At 45.7% G+C, this 15069-nt stretch overlaps 1 protein-coding gene across 3 annotated transcripts in view; it reads left to right on the plus strand.

Moving 5' to 3' along the window:
* POT1 (protection of telomeres 1) overlaps positions 1 to 15069 on the plus strand; it is a 241937-nt gene that overhangs the window by 105010 nt on the left and 121858 nt on the right. For all 3 annotated transcript variants that reach the window (XM_075599879.1, XM_075599877.1, XM_075599878.1), the window contains one exon: positions 14094 to 14224. In XM_075599879.1, coding sequence (XP_075455994.1) covers positions 14094 to 14224 — 131 coding nt within the window. The remainder of the gene's footprint in view (positions 1 to 14093; positions 14225 to 15069) is intronic.

Raw genomic sequence — 15069 nt, forward strand, 5'->3', positions numbered from 1 at the left:
GGCCGTGTGGGAACCTGCGGGGGACATCGGGGCCGTGTGGGGGCCTGCGGGGGACATCGGGGCCGTGTGGGGGGCTGCGGGGGACATCGGGGCCGTGTGTGGGGCTGCGGGGGACATCGGGGCCGTGTGGGGGGCTCCGGGGGACATCGGGGCCGTGTGAGGGCCTGTGGGGGACATTGGGGGTATGTGGGGGACATCGGGGCCGTGTGGGGGGCTGCGGGGGACATCGGGGCCGTGTGGGGGGCTGCGGGGGACATCGGGGCCGTGTGGGTTGCTGCGGGGGACATGGGAGCCTGTGGGGGACATCGGGGGTATGTGGGGGCCTGCGGGGAACATCGGGGCCATGTGGGGGACATCGGGGGTATGTGGGGGACATCGGGGGTATGCGGGGGACATCGGGGCTATGTGTGGGCCTGCGCGGGACATCGGGGCTGTGTGTGGGCCTGCGCGGGACATCGGGGCTGTGTGTGGGCCTGCGCGGACATCCGCACGGGCACGGCCCGATGGGAAACGTGGCCAGACGGGGACGCGCTGGATCCAGCAGCCAAGCAACCAACTTTGCTCGCGCGCGTCCCCCCCCCCCGCCAGACCAATCAGGGAGAGGCGAGCAGGGGAATTCAAAGAGCCGCAGCAGCCTAAATCAACTCGCCAGCGGCCTAAATCCACACGCCACGGGCGTGTGGTTATCATTAATTGTCGAACACTGTATATATGTATATATATATATATATATATGTATATACAGCTAAACCCCGTTATAACGCAGGTCTCGGGGTCCACCCCGAGACCACCGCGTTACTAACGGGGTCGCGGGAAAAAAATGGCCGCCGCGCTTTAGCGCATATTCATCCCGCGGGACAGGAGATGGGAGCGGGCATGTCCCTCCGCTCCCCGCTTCCCCCTGTCACCGCGGGACAGCCCGCGGGGCAGGAGATGGGAGCGGGGATGTCCCTCCTGTCCCCGCTTCCCCCTGTCACCGCGGGACAGGCCGCGGGGCAGGAGATGGGAGCGGGGATGTCCCTCCTGTCCCCGCTTCCCCCTGTCACCGCGGGACAGGCCGCGGGGCAGGAGATGGGAGCGGGGATGTCCCTCAGGTCGCCGCTTACCTCAGATCCCGCTGCCTGCATGGAGGTGGTAGCGGGGGGTTTCTTCTCCCCACCGCTGTCCCCGGTGCTCCCGCTGCCTGCGCGGGAGGAGGGGGGGGAGCGGGTGGTGGTGCTGGTCGCGGCCTTTCCTCTGCTCCGACCCCACCCCCCGTCTGTGTAGAGTGAGAGAGTGTGTGTGTGTATGTATTTATGGGAGAGAAAGTGTGTGTGTGTATATGGGTGTGTGTATGTGGGTGTGAGTGTGTGTAAGTGTCTGTGAGTGTGTGTAAGTGTCTGAGTGTGTGTGTAAGTAAGTGTAAGAGCCGGAGCGGGAGGTGGGAGGTTTGACAGGGAGGGGGGGCGTGGCTTGAGCGGAGGGACCCGCTACTCTCCCCCCCCTCCCTCCACGGACTGCAGGAGGGAGATGCTACTCTCCCCCCCCCCCCTCCCTACACGGGCTGCAGGAGGGAGCTGCTACTCTCCCCCCCCCTCCCCGGACTGCAGGAGGGAGCTGCTACTCTCCCCCCCCTCCCCGGACTGCAGGAGGGAGCTGCTACTCTCCCCCCACTCCCTCCACTGGCTGCAGGAGGGACCCGCTACTCTCCCCCCCCTCCCTCCACGGACTCGGGCTGGAGCACTCATACATACACACATACACACACACACACACACACACACACACACACACAGGCACTCGCACTCATACACACACACGCGCGCACACACATGCAGGCACTCACGCACTCACACACACACACACAGACAGGCACTCGCACTCACACACACAGACCGCTAACCCCCCCCCCCGCCGCAGTACAGGGCCCGCCGTAGCCGCAGCGCAGGGCCCCGCCACCCCCCCAACCCCCACAGCACAATGACTTCCCACCCCCTTAACTTTGTGAAACAAAAGTCACAAGACGTTGTACAGGCAAAATACTGTACATCTGTTAAAGTGCAGTTGTCTGTTTATTTCTATATAATAATTGTGTGCAGTGTGTGTGCAGTGTGTGTGCAGTGTGTCAGTGTGTGCAGTGTGAGCAATGAGCAGTGTGTGTGCAGTTTGTCCAATGAGCAGTGTGTGTGCAGTGTGCAGTGTGTGTGCAGTGTGTGTGCAGTGTGTCCAATGAGCAGTGTGTGTGCAGTGTGTCAGTGTGTGCAGTGTGAGCAATGAGCAGTGTGTGTGCAGTGTGCAGTGTGTGTGCAGTGTGTCAGTGTGTGCAGTGTCAGCAATGAGCAGTGTGTGTGCAGTGTGAGCAATGAGCAGTGTGTGTGCAGTGTGCAGTGTGTGTGCAGTGTGTCAGTGTGTGCAGTGTCAGCAATGAGCAGTGTGTGTGCAGTGTGTGTGCAGTGTGAGCAGTGTGCAGTGTGTGTGCAGTGTGTGTGCAGTGTGTCAGTGTGTGCAGTGTGAGCAATGAGCAGTGTGTGTGCAGTGTGTCAGTGTGAGCAATGTGCAGTGTGTGTGCAGTGTGTGGTCAGTGTGTGCAGTGTGAGCAATGAGCAGTGTGTGTGCAGTGTGCAGTGTGTCAGTGTGTGCAGTGTGAGCAATGAGCAGTGTGTGTGCAGTGTGTGTGCAGTGTGGCAGTGTGAGCAATGAGCAGTGTGTGTGCAGTGAGTGTGTGTAAGTGGCTGTGTGTGGGCCTGCGCGGGACATCGGGGCTGTGTGTGGGCCTGCGCGGACATCCGCACGGGCACGGCCCGATGGGAAACGTGGCCAGACGGGGACGCGCTGGATCCAGCAGCCAAGCAACCAACTTTGCTCGCGCGCGTCCCCCCCCCCCGCCAGACCAATCAGGGAGAGGCGAGCAGGGGAATTCAAAGAGCCGCAGCAGCCTAAATCAACTCGCCAGCGGCCTAAATCCACACGCCACGGGCGTGTGGTTATCATTAATTGTCGAACACTGTATATATGTATATATATATATATATATATGTATATACAGCTAAACCCCGTTATAACGCGGGTCTCGGGGTCCACCCCGAGACCACCGCGTTACTAACGGGGTCGCGGGAAAAAAATGGCCGCCGCGCTTTAGCGCATATTCATCCCGCGGGACAGGAGATGGGAGCGGGCATGTCCCTCCGCTCCCCGCTTCCCCCTGTCACCGCGGGACAGCCCGCGGGGCAGGAGATGGGAGCGGGGATGTCCCTCCTGTCCCCGCTTCCCCCTGTCACCGCGGGACAGGCCGCGGGGCAGGAGATGGGAGCGGGGATGTCCCTCCTGTCCCCGCTTCCCCCTGTCACCGCGGGACAGGCCGCGGGGCAGGAGATGGGAGCGGGGATGTCCCTCAGGTCGCCGCTTACCTCAGATCCCGCTGCCTGCATGGAGGTGGTAGCGGGGGGTTTCTTCTCCCCACCGCTGTCCCCGGTGCTCCCGCTGCCTGCGCGGGAGGAGGGGGGGGAGCGGGTGGTGGTGCTGGTCGCGGCCTTTCCTCTGCTCCGACCCCACCCCCCGTCTGTGTAGAGTGAGAGAGTGTGTGTGTGTATGTATTTATGGGAGAGAAAGTGTGTGTGTGTATATGGGTGTGTGTATGTGGGTGTGAGTGTGTGTAAGTGTCTGTGAGTGTGTGTAAGTGTCTGAGTGTGTGTGTAAGTAAGTGTAAGAGCCGGAGCGGGAGGTGGGAGGTTTGACAGGGAGGGGGGGCGTGGCTTGAGCGGAGGGACCCGCTACTCTCCCCCCCTCCCTCCACGGACTGCAGGAGGGAGATGCTACTCTCCCCCCCCCCCCCTCCCTACACGGGCTGCAGGAGGGAGCTGCTACTCTCCCCCCCCTCCCCGGACTGCAGGAGGGAGCTGCTACTCTCCCCCCCCCTCCCCGGACTGCAGGAGGGAGCTGCTACTCTCCCCCCACTCCCTCCACTGGCTGCAGGAGGGACCCGCTACTCTCCCCCCCCCTCCCTCCACGGACTCGGGCTGGAGCACTCATACATACACACATACACACACACACACACACACACACACAGGCACTCGCACTCATACACACACACGCGCGCACACACATGCAGGCACTCACGCACTCACACACACACACACAGACAGGCACTCGCACTCACACACACAGACCGCTAACCCCCCCCCCGCCGCAGTACAGGGCCCGCCGTAGCCGCAGCGCAGGGCCCCGCCACCCCCCCAACCCCCACAGCACAATGACTTCCCACCCCCTTAACTTTGTGAAACAAAAGTCACAAGACGTTGTACAGGCAAAATACTGTACATCTGTTAAAGTGCAGTTGTCTGTTTATTTCTATATAATAATTGTGTGCAGTGTGTGTGCAGTGTGTGTGCAGTGTGTCAGTGTGTGCAGTGTGAGCAATGAGCAGTGTGTGTGCAGTGTGTCCAATGAGCAGTGTGTGTGCAGTGTGCAGTGTGTGTGCAGTGTGTGTGCAGTGTGTGTGCAGTGTGTCCAATGAGCAGTGTGTGTGCAGTGTGTCAGTGTGTGCAGTGTGAGCAATGAGCAGTGTGCAGTGTGTGTGCAGTGTGTCAGTGTGTGCAGTGTCAGCAATGAGCAGTGTGTGTGCAGTGTGTGTGCAGTATGTCCAATGAGCAGTGTGTGTGCAGTGTGTGTGCAGTGTGTGCAGTGTGCAGTGTGTGTGCAGTGTGTCAGTGTGTGCAATGAGCAGTGTGTGTGCAGTGTGTCAGTGTGAGCAATGTGCAGTGTGTGTGCAGTGTGTGCAGTGTGAGCAATGAGCAGTGTGTGTGCAGTGTGCAGTGTGTCAGTGTGTGCAGTGTGAGCAATGAGCAGTGTGTGTGCAGTGTGCAGTGTGCAGTGTGTGTGCAGTGTGGCAGTGTGAGCAATGAGCAGTGTGTGTGCAGTGAGTGTGTGCAGTGTGTGCAGTGTGTGCAGTGTGTGCAGTGTGTGCAGTGTGTGCAGTGTGTGCAGTGTGTGCAGTGTGTGCAGTGTGCAAAAAAAAAATGTAAAAAAAAAAATTTAAAAATTTTTTTTTTTTTTTTTTTTTTTAAAAACGGGAGCCACGGGAAAACCGCGTTATAACCGAATCGCGTTATAACGGGGTTTAGCTGTATATATATGTATATATATATATGTATATGTATATGTGTGTGTGTGTGTGTGTGTGTGTATCACAGCTGTCTCTTACACATACTTATACTCCTTGTTTTTCCATCCCTATACACCTATAGGGACCACATATTATCCACACACACTTTTAGTTGTGCTATAATCTCTCACATTTCCACACCTACCCACACCATTTATATCCACTCCCACTCCACACACACCTTTTGTAAAGCACTGTATATACTGTGGGCTCTCCATTAATTTATATTCACACTCTTACATCACTTGCTTTCAGGAACCTTTTGACACCTCTAGCCATAAAACACATCCACACCGGGGAAGGACTAGCACAGATAACATTCCAAGAGACACTGTTTTTAAGTATACCTTTTGCTTGCTTCATTCATTGTAACATCGCCGGAAGAAGAGATCAGTGTATCTCGAAAGTTCGCACAAATAAAAGCATTTCGTTAGCCACAGAACGGTATCATCTATTTATTTTTTGATTATATATATATTTACATATATAGTTATATATAGTTAAATATATATAGTTATATATATATATAGCTATATATAAAGTTATGGTGGGTGAAAAAGGCAACAAGAAGCCTCCACTGTATTGCATATAGCAAATTAAAAGATCACGTGAGCACATTCACATGTCTTAGGCAGGTCTGCCTATCCCCAGCATACAGTGCTTTCACTGCAGCAAGGGATTCTGGGAAATGGCATGCAAATGAGTACACAATGTGTCCCCTTTTGTCTGAAAAACCATTGTTACATGGAGCCCATATATGCTAATGCTCGCTGTTAACACAGCTTTAAAGCACAGCATGGGAATCGGATGCAAAGCCAGAGAAACCATTCAATGACATGTTCGTTTTGAAATTGGTTACTAGTTTAGACTTGCATAATTTCGCAGGACCAATTATTTGCAGAAAAATGACGACGCCTGTTTGGTATACCTTCATTTTTGAAAAGCCGCTCAACAAGATTTTTACTGAATAAATATGGGAAGAGATGTCCAGAATATTTTTCCATGTTTTAGGTTTATTTGAAACTGTTGATCCCAAATAACAGTGAAGACAAACTTAATTTATAGATCTAATTTTACATGAGTAGGTTGTTTGCTCTTATGTAATTTCAGTGAAATATTTGTAGTTTTAAAGAAAACAAAATTAACTCTGCATAAATTAGAAAAACATGGGAATCTGCAAAGCACTCCAATAAGATTGGGAAATGTTTTTATTCAAGGTTTCTTTAATTAAAGACTTGGTTAAGAAGCACCAGCCGTTTTCATTTAACTCCACAGCAATTCACACTTAATCATATGAATGAAATTAGGTGAATTGATTAAGATTGCTTCTAATGCCCTCTAGAAATATTAATTTTTCATCTGTCTTTGAAGCTTTAAATTAAGATGGCATTTATTTTGTCCATAATCATTCATAACCTTTCTAGCAACTGAATTAACGATTTGATACCTCATATATTGAATATAATATTCACAAGATTAAATAAAATGTCAAAAAACAAGTCTTAGAGTAACACTTAAAGTATATAATTTTTATGTGGATGTACCCTAAAATATTTGGCTAAAATTCTTTGGTGTAATATATTTGTGTATTTATTGAATTACATCCAAAAGCTTTGAATATTTAAAACAATGGCACCTGTTAAGTAAACTGAACAAAATTGCCCAAAAATGTCATCAGTACAATTTGACGTGATACAAATTTAGCATTTGCTCCATTTTCTTTCAAGAGTATGCATCAAAATCACATGATTTAACATATTATTTACATGCACTTCTTGCCAGATTTGTGCGTATATTGCCTGGAACATCAGTTACCCAAATTCTGAGGCAAGAAATCTGTTAGCTGGAGAGCTCTCTGTCAGATTCTCAAATGATTTAATAATGCAGTAAGTGCCTAATGAATATGGTGAGATGGACTTGCATGTCGAATATGGCGATTTTGAATGGAAATGCCATTATCATAGTTTAATAATGAGCAGGCTCCTATGTCTTTACTTCAGAGTTCTAGTTGCTGTGTTGATTCTATAGAAATGTATTTGTGTTTTAGGTTGTGACTGTAGCAAAACATTCAAAATCCTGTGGGTTTTTTTCTTTCTTTTTTTTTTTTTAAATCAATCAATTTCTATAGTATTAGATAATACTGCATTAAAAAAAATATTTAAACTCTTAATGCGTTATAATGTACTGAACATTCTTTCCTTTGGGTGCTGTAGTAGGCTCTGGCAAACCTCTTTTTGAGCACAACACTGCAAGATTTTTAGCAACAAATGTTAACCATCAGGAAAGTGTTCCAGTGTTCCCAGCAGGAGACTTGGTGAGATGAAAGCTGTCACAACAGACAATGTTAACCTTAGTAATATAAGGTTATATCGTAGTTGTTGCGTTCCACTGACTGAGGGATTGAAAGGTGGCCATTATGTGAACCCAGAGAGCAGTATATTCACTGATCAATTACAGGATTACGCATTGATTATCAGCTTTGGTAATTAGTTTTCATTAAAGGTAATCAAATGCTGCATCTATTAAACCTATTTTTTACATTTTTTTTTAATAAGAAAGTGCTGCCTGGAATGCTGCTAGGAGCTGTTCAATATACTTGAGGTAAAAAATAGATTTTTAGGGTTATGATCAGAAAAGTAAAAACATGTTACCTAAACTTCAGTATGTGTTCTTATATTTTAGGCTTCTCAGTGTTCTTCACTTTATATTCCTTCAGGAACTTTAAAAACAGGACAGAGGCCCTCATCGGGGATGTCACAGCCACTCACTGTCGAGCAAGTTGACCCTCACATTACATTCACACTAGGACATACTTGAAAACGAGAGGTAACTCTCAATGTATTACTTCCTGGTAAAATATTTTATAAATAAATAAACACTACACTACAGTCTGAATGACTGATCACTGATGGGGTGTCTTTCTCCTACTTTCTATGTCCCTGACGGAACAGAAAGTGAATTAACTACGGTACAAATAGAATATCTACTGACGTCTAGGCAAGTCATTTCTACTTTCATGTTTCTAATCCTTTTATTCTTTTTATAAAAAAAAAAAACATTTTTGCTTTGAGTAGGTTGACGTGCCCAATCGAGGTACTAATGAAAGTTCTTGATGAACAAAATTATAGTGTAACAAGCTTTTGAAACCTCAGGTTTCTTACTTGAGTATGTGTAATATATTTTGTATTACAATAAGCAGAGGTGCTTCAAGGGATTGATACTGTGATTTAAAACATGTTTCCCACTCCATAGCCTGTTCCATTGCCACTAAACCATTTTTCCCCTCAAAGATTTCAGCTTCATCTCCCTTAACTTGAATAAAGTGTGAGATATCTCCCAAACACTTATCTCAAAGTCCAGTCCCAATTACTTACAGTAGTTTAGAAATGTATTTTGTTTTAGACAATGCCTTTATCACCTTAATTATATTGTTCAGCACTTTCACATTCTCCAACCTTTTTCAGATTCAGAGACATTTACTTGTGATATAACGATATTTTAAATCTCCTTTTAGATTGCACTCTGCCTCTTTAAGCCCACCTAGAATTAGGAGTAGATTATTTGACCACAGCCCATCTCTGCTGTAAAATCCCCACAATCCCTCAGTGACTTAATATTTTGGTGTTAAGTCTTTTATATATATATATATATATATATATATATATATATATATATATATATATATATATATATTCCTTTTGTTTAATCACATAGCACTCCCCAAAAAAACAATCTTTAATATGCAGTTTGATATTTTTATTAGAAGTCTAAAAAGATACTTAACTGTAGATTAGTTAGTCAAGTACTATGTCTCTAAAAATATTTTCAAATGTAGCTGAAAACTTTGTATTCTTCCTCTTCTGTATTGTATGTAGCCCCCTTTCCCTATGACTAAGGGAACTATACGTGCTGTATATACCTGTTGCTCACAGGAGGCCTAAGCCTCCGCTGCTGGGAGCCGATGGTGAGCTATTCCTCCTCTCGGTACAGCGCCTCCACCTATGAAGGATCCCAGAGTGGGCAGGATAACCCCTCACAGGAACCAATGCAGCAAAGAATAATACACACTCGGGTATCTACTTAAGTTTTACTGACACACACACACACATATAGTAACAATAACAATGCCCCAATGCAATACCCACACAATATATCACACTAATATAGCTACACCGTGCCCTAAGCACCTAACCACCCAATGTCCATTGAACAATCTCCCACCCAAATGTTGAGGTAGCACTTCCCCCCTTGTTAAGTGTTGGTGTACGGTGGTACCTTCCTGACCAACGTGCCGGCCAGGGAATACTTGTAAAGCAGTGTCAGATCAGGTCCCACGTAGCCTTACAGAGGAGGATCCGCCTCGCGTGGTAGCTCGAGCAGGAGTGTCTCCCTTAATGTCTATAGGCCCTGGTCCCTGGCCGCAGGGCACCGCGTGCCAGTCCGTCCGACGGCGCTGCAGCTGCAATACTAAGGGGAGAATCCCAACCTAGGGCCTTCCCTGCAGCACTTAACTATTGTAGGGTTCGGAGCCTTGTGGGTTACTCTGCCCTATTCATGGGGTACTGCTCCCTGGACGCGTCTATCCCGTCTGTCGGCTCCTGCTAGACTGACGCGCGTTGCCTTTTCTATCTGCCTCTCCTGGAGGATCCTGGGACTTGTAGTCCCTTGTGGAGCCGTTGTAAGATGGCCGCCAAAACTAACTGACTGCGCATGTGCAACCCCAAGATGGCGGCCCCCTGTCTTCCGGGACCGTCGCGGAGCTCCAGCGGCTCCTATCAGCCTGTAGCCTCCCCTTCTTGCACCGGAGGTAAGAGGGGGGCTTGGCTACATGTATATGAATTGAGTGTGAGGACAGGGCAACAACAGCAATTAGGGAGTCATCAAATAATGAACAATGGAAACTGATTTCATAGCAGACACTGCAGAAAGCACTTAAAATGTGCACACCATGTTCAAATGATGATGTCATATAATAGGACTACTGTCACATATGACCTTCATATGGCTAGTAAACCTCAAAAATATTAGATAATTTGGGAAATTTAAAACCGATTGCTTCCTGGTAGAGATTTGAAAGAATTTGACTTCAATTAATGTTTCCATGCGAAGTTTGGAAACACACTCAATCTGTTGGCTATATTTACTATATGATCTTAATTCATAAGGTATTTAAAAGCAATCCTCCATAATATTGCACAAAAGCCAAAACAAAAGTAATCTATATTAAAGAATAGTTCAATATCTATGTTCTAATTTCGTTTGAAGCTCTTCAGCTCCAGTAATAAATGATTTGTGTAGTCACGTATGTGTGTAAAAAAAAAAAACTCACATTAAAGGAATTTCTTTAAAGTACATTTTCTTAAAGTAGTGTATAATGATTTAATGGCCTAAAGCATTGCAACAGATTGATCTCAAAACACCTTTTTGATTGTAATGAAGAAAATAAAAGTTGCTTAACTTGTGTAGCATATAAATAATGAAACATTATAGTTATGCATTCACTTCTTAAGGTTATTCACAACAGTGACAATTGACTATAAGGCCCAGGGCATGGTTACTGCTTGCTTGCTCTCGCTTGCCACTGAGCCCCTACAGCCGCAATTAAAGCGGCTTTAGTAGGGGCTCGCGCATGCTTTCCGTTGCTTGCTGAGGCGCGCTTGAACAGAGCCGACAGTGAAATTTTAAACTCACGTGACGCCTCAGCAACCAATGGAAGGAGAGCAGGGAAATGTGAATGTGGTACTTATTGTCTGGCGCCAGCAGAGTGAGTGAGTGAGAGAGTGTGTGTGTGTGTGTGTGTTGATGTGCGTGTGCGTGCGTGTGTGTGTTGATGTGTGGTGCTGTCAGCCTGCGGGAGATGGAGGGGGCTTGCGCTGCCGGGGGGGGGGGGAGCGGGTGATGTGCCTGCATCTGCCCGATCCCTGTGGCTGTCAACCTGCGGGAGATGGAGGGGGCTTGCGCTGCCGGGGGGGGGGGGGGGGAGCGGGTGATGTGCCCCCATCTGCCCGATCCCTGTGGCTGTCAGCCTGCGGGAGATGGAGGGGGCTTGCGCTGCCGGGGGGGGGGGGGAGGGGAGAGCGGGTGATGTGCCCCCTTCTGCCCAGTGTGTGTGCGTGTGCGTGTGCGTGTGTGTGCGTGTGCGTGTGTGTGTATGTGTGTGTGTACCAGTGTGTCTGTGTCTGTGTGGTGTGTGATGTGTGTGCGCGAATATATTTATCAAAGTTGCACAATGTTAATAAATAATTTATTCTCACATGTCTTTTTTTTAATTTTTAAAATATTATATAATATACACGCACGCACGCACGCACACACACGCACGCACACGCACACACACACACACACACACACACACACACGTCCCCAGTGACACACAAACACACAGACCACTTCAAAGTGAAACACACACACAGTGATACCTGCCTCCCAAGCGCTTGCTGTCTCCTCTACACGGACAGCAAAAAGCTCCTGGTAGAGCCATTGGCAGCAAGCGAGTGCGAGCGGCAGCACCTAAGTGCTTACTATGTCCAAGGCCTAAGACAAATGTTTCAGGCTTTCTTAAAGCTGCAGTTCAGTCAATATCCTGCATGTGTGGTTTTTTTTTTAATAAATCAGTTCTGTAGTAAGAAAAAATACTTTTAGCATTTTCTGTTTTTAAAAAAACAACTTTGAAAGACCAATTTTCTTGTATTCTATTTTAACAACCATTTACTAAGGCACTGCCCCTTCATGTCCTTTCACAAGCCCTGGCACACCCCTTTGTCAGCCCTGCCCTCCCTCTAGCACATGTCAGTGCAGGAGTGCTCATGAATATTCATGAGCTTCCACTGAGTGACAGAAGCAGAAGAAAAACATATGCCAGCTCTAAAGATCTTGCCAAATTTTGCCGATCAATACATGGAGAACGAATTGACTGGCAGCTATACAGTTCTTTAGGTAATTAGAAATTGCCCACATGAAACTATTGAAGTAAAAAAATGAATTAAAAAAAAAAAAAAAAAAAAGACTGAACTGCAGCTTTAACGTTCATTATAGTGTGTAATTAATCAGTGTTTTAAGTAACAAAAAAAGCATTCTAAATCTGAAAATAACACCAATTTTCATATTTTCTAGTCTTCTTTCTCACGTACTGATGGGTTTTATGCCATTAACTGCAGTTGTGCACATTTGGGTGCAGTATGACTTGCGTACTGTTTTGGATTACAATGTGTTATATGAATATTGTTGTTAAAACATCTGCACCATTCTGTCATAACCTGTTTCAGCAGCCAACTCCTTTTAGTTTAACGTATTCTATTAGAGATTTTCAGCTGAAATGGTTACACTACACTGATCTCTCATGGGCTTTAACCACTAATGTCTACTGTCAATTGTATCTGCTTTTCACATTTTTGTATTGTACCATTATTGCTCTGTCCTTTAAAAGATCTACCATTGTATTTTAAAGCTTTGCGTATGTTTGGCCTGATATAATACGTTCTGAACAGTGATCAATAAAAAAAGCACCACTGCCATACGATTGAGACTAGTGTGTTGAAAATGTGTTCCATTCCTTATGGAAATTCCGTTTCTGTTGTTGTGAATGGCACAGATCATGTCTTTATTTTAGTTGACATTTTGCTGCCCAAATCAGTTAGGTGCTAAAGATCAAGAGCTATATTCACAAAGTGGTGCTATGCTGTAAGATAATTGAATGGGCTATAAGGTGTCTTAGGCCCATATTTACTATGGAGTGCTCTGCCATAAGTGTGGTGTTGGAAAATGTCCTAAGGTAGACATGGCCGGCCTTAGGGAAAGGCAAGGAGGCGGTTTCCTTGGGCCCCTCGCTCCCTCCTCTCCTTCCTCCTGATGGTGTCGGGATCCAAATTCTGCCCAACAAGAGAGGAGGAAGCTGGGTAGTCCCCGAAACGGCGCAGGACCGCACCACTGCTCACCCCATGGTGGGGAGGGTGTGCGTATGCGCGCATGTAGCTGGTGGAGGTGCATGTGTGTGCACGCAGGTAGTGTCTTACCTTATGCAAAGCGGCCTTCTGCGTCGTCGCATTCCAATGCGATGTCACCTTGGGCCCTGCTAAAGGTATAGCCGGCCCTGGCACCCTTATTGTTTTTAAACCGGAAAATAATATTAACAACCTTAAAATATTACGTTGATTTTAGTTCATTTTCAATCTTGTGTATCTATTTTTCTTGATCTTGGAAATATTTTTGATCTAACGATGAGAGAAAAAAAGTTATATAAAAAAAAAAACCATCCCAGATGCTTGCTTTCATTTTGTACTGTAAGTGATTTAACTTGTTTTACGGATTCATTATCAGTTATGTGTAGGCAATACAGGCAGAGCTTAAAAAGGGAAGTGCATGATGTTTGATATTTCAATACAGATTAAAAATAGTCTGGTAATAAACCTTTTCTCATTTTATAAATATTGAGATCTGTGATAAGGGTAATATGTGTTTTTTCTTCAGCTTGGAAGCAGAGACATGGGGAGAAGAAAAACAAAAAAAAATATATAGTGTAGTATTTAGGTGAACAAACATTTGAATAAAGTGCATTTAAAAAGGACTCAAAATGCTCGTCTCAAAACAATACTCTGGTGTTTTCACTTGATATACTTCGCCATTCCATTTCCCATGTCCCATTTTCCCATGCGCTATCAAGTTGAACATCATTTCTCCTTCCCCTTAAGCCTAAGGAAGACTTTTTTTTGCAGCTGCAATTTGGGTTTACAAGAGGGAAAACTTTTCTATAGATCTTTGTTTCTATCTTTATTTGTATTTTTTTTTATTTAAGTACCTAAAGTGTTGTTTTAATTTTATTTTTTTTTATAATCTTTATCCGTTAATATCTAACATATCTAGTTATTTAATGTTTTAATGTAAAAATCCAATGTGATTACTTATTTTTTTTTTAAATTATATATATATATATATATATATTTTTTTTTTACAGATTTTTGTTCAGTTGTGACAGTTGTGGATCAATCTGATGCCAAGTTGAAATGCATGCTCTTCAGTGGAAATTCAGACACATTGCCCAAAATCTACAAAGTTGGAGATATTGTACGATTTCATAGAATAAAGGTATACTTTCAATTTATATCAGGAAAAAAGTAAATGTTAAAGCAGCAATCCATTTACATGCCCCCCTTTTTTTATTCTAGTATTGTAACAGAGGTGTCCTCCTGAGTTGAACCACACTATTGTCAGCTACATTAACCTTCTAATTCATGGCATACTTTCCGTTTAAGTTACCAGTATCACTTTCTGTTTTTTTAAAGAGACATGTAAATGAACAAACAGTGACACTTTTCGCTTCTAATCCATTTTTACATGGATCCCTATAAATTTATGCCTGCCACATTACATAACTTTTTAGCACAGCCTAGGTTAAAGAAGTGCATAGCCAGTACACCTACTCACAGACATATGTTGGGTCTCATCTCTGTGGAGGATGGTTATACCGGCTTTGCGATGTGAAGCTGGGAATGGTTACCTGCCAGACACAAATTTATGGTGAGTAAAAAAAGTGACAATTGGCACACTGTAAATCTTTCAGAAATGCAATGGAGTTTGTTTTTTTTTTAAGCTTTGTTCCTAGTATTAGGATCCGCTTTTGAACCAGCAGATTATCAGAGCTCTCAAATGCAACTGGCCAAAAAAACGACTTTTCGTAAACGATTGAGCAAATTGACTTCGTTACATTAATCGATCTGTGCTAAAAGCAAAGTGTTTGATTCTTTTGTGTCCCTGGAAATTAGTTAAAAATGGCATTTTAGGGGCCTCTGAATTGGGATTGTAAACTCTTGTTGTACACCATGACATTAGACAAAAGGAAATAACTGGAGGAAATCAAACTCCCCACACCCTACCCCAAGTCTTAACTTGCCATGTTTACAAACTCGAGTAATTTTTAGGTGTAAGATTTT

This window comes from Ascaphus truei, chromosome 5, assembly GCF_040206685.1.
Source record: "Ascaphus truei isolate aAscTru1 chromosome 5, aAscTru1.hap1, whole genome shotgun sequence".
Lineage (NCBI taxonomy): Eukaryota > Metazoa > Chordata > Amphibia > Anura > Ascaphidae > Ascaphus > Ascaphus truei.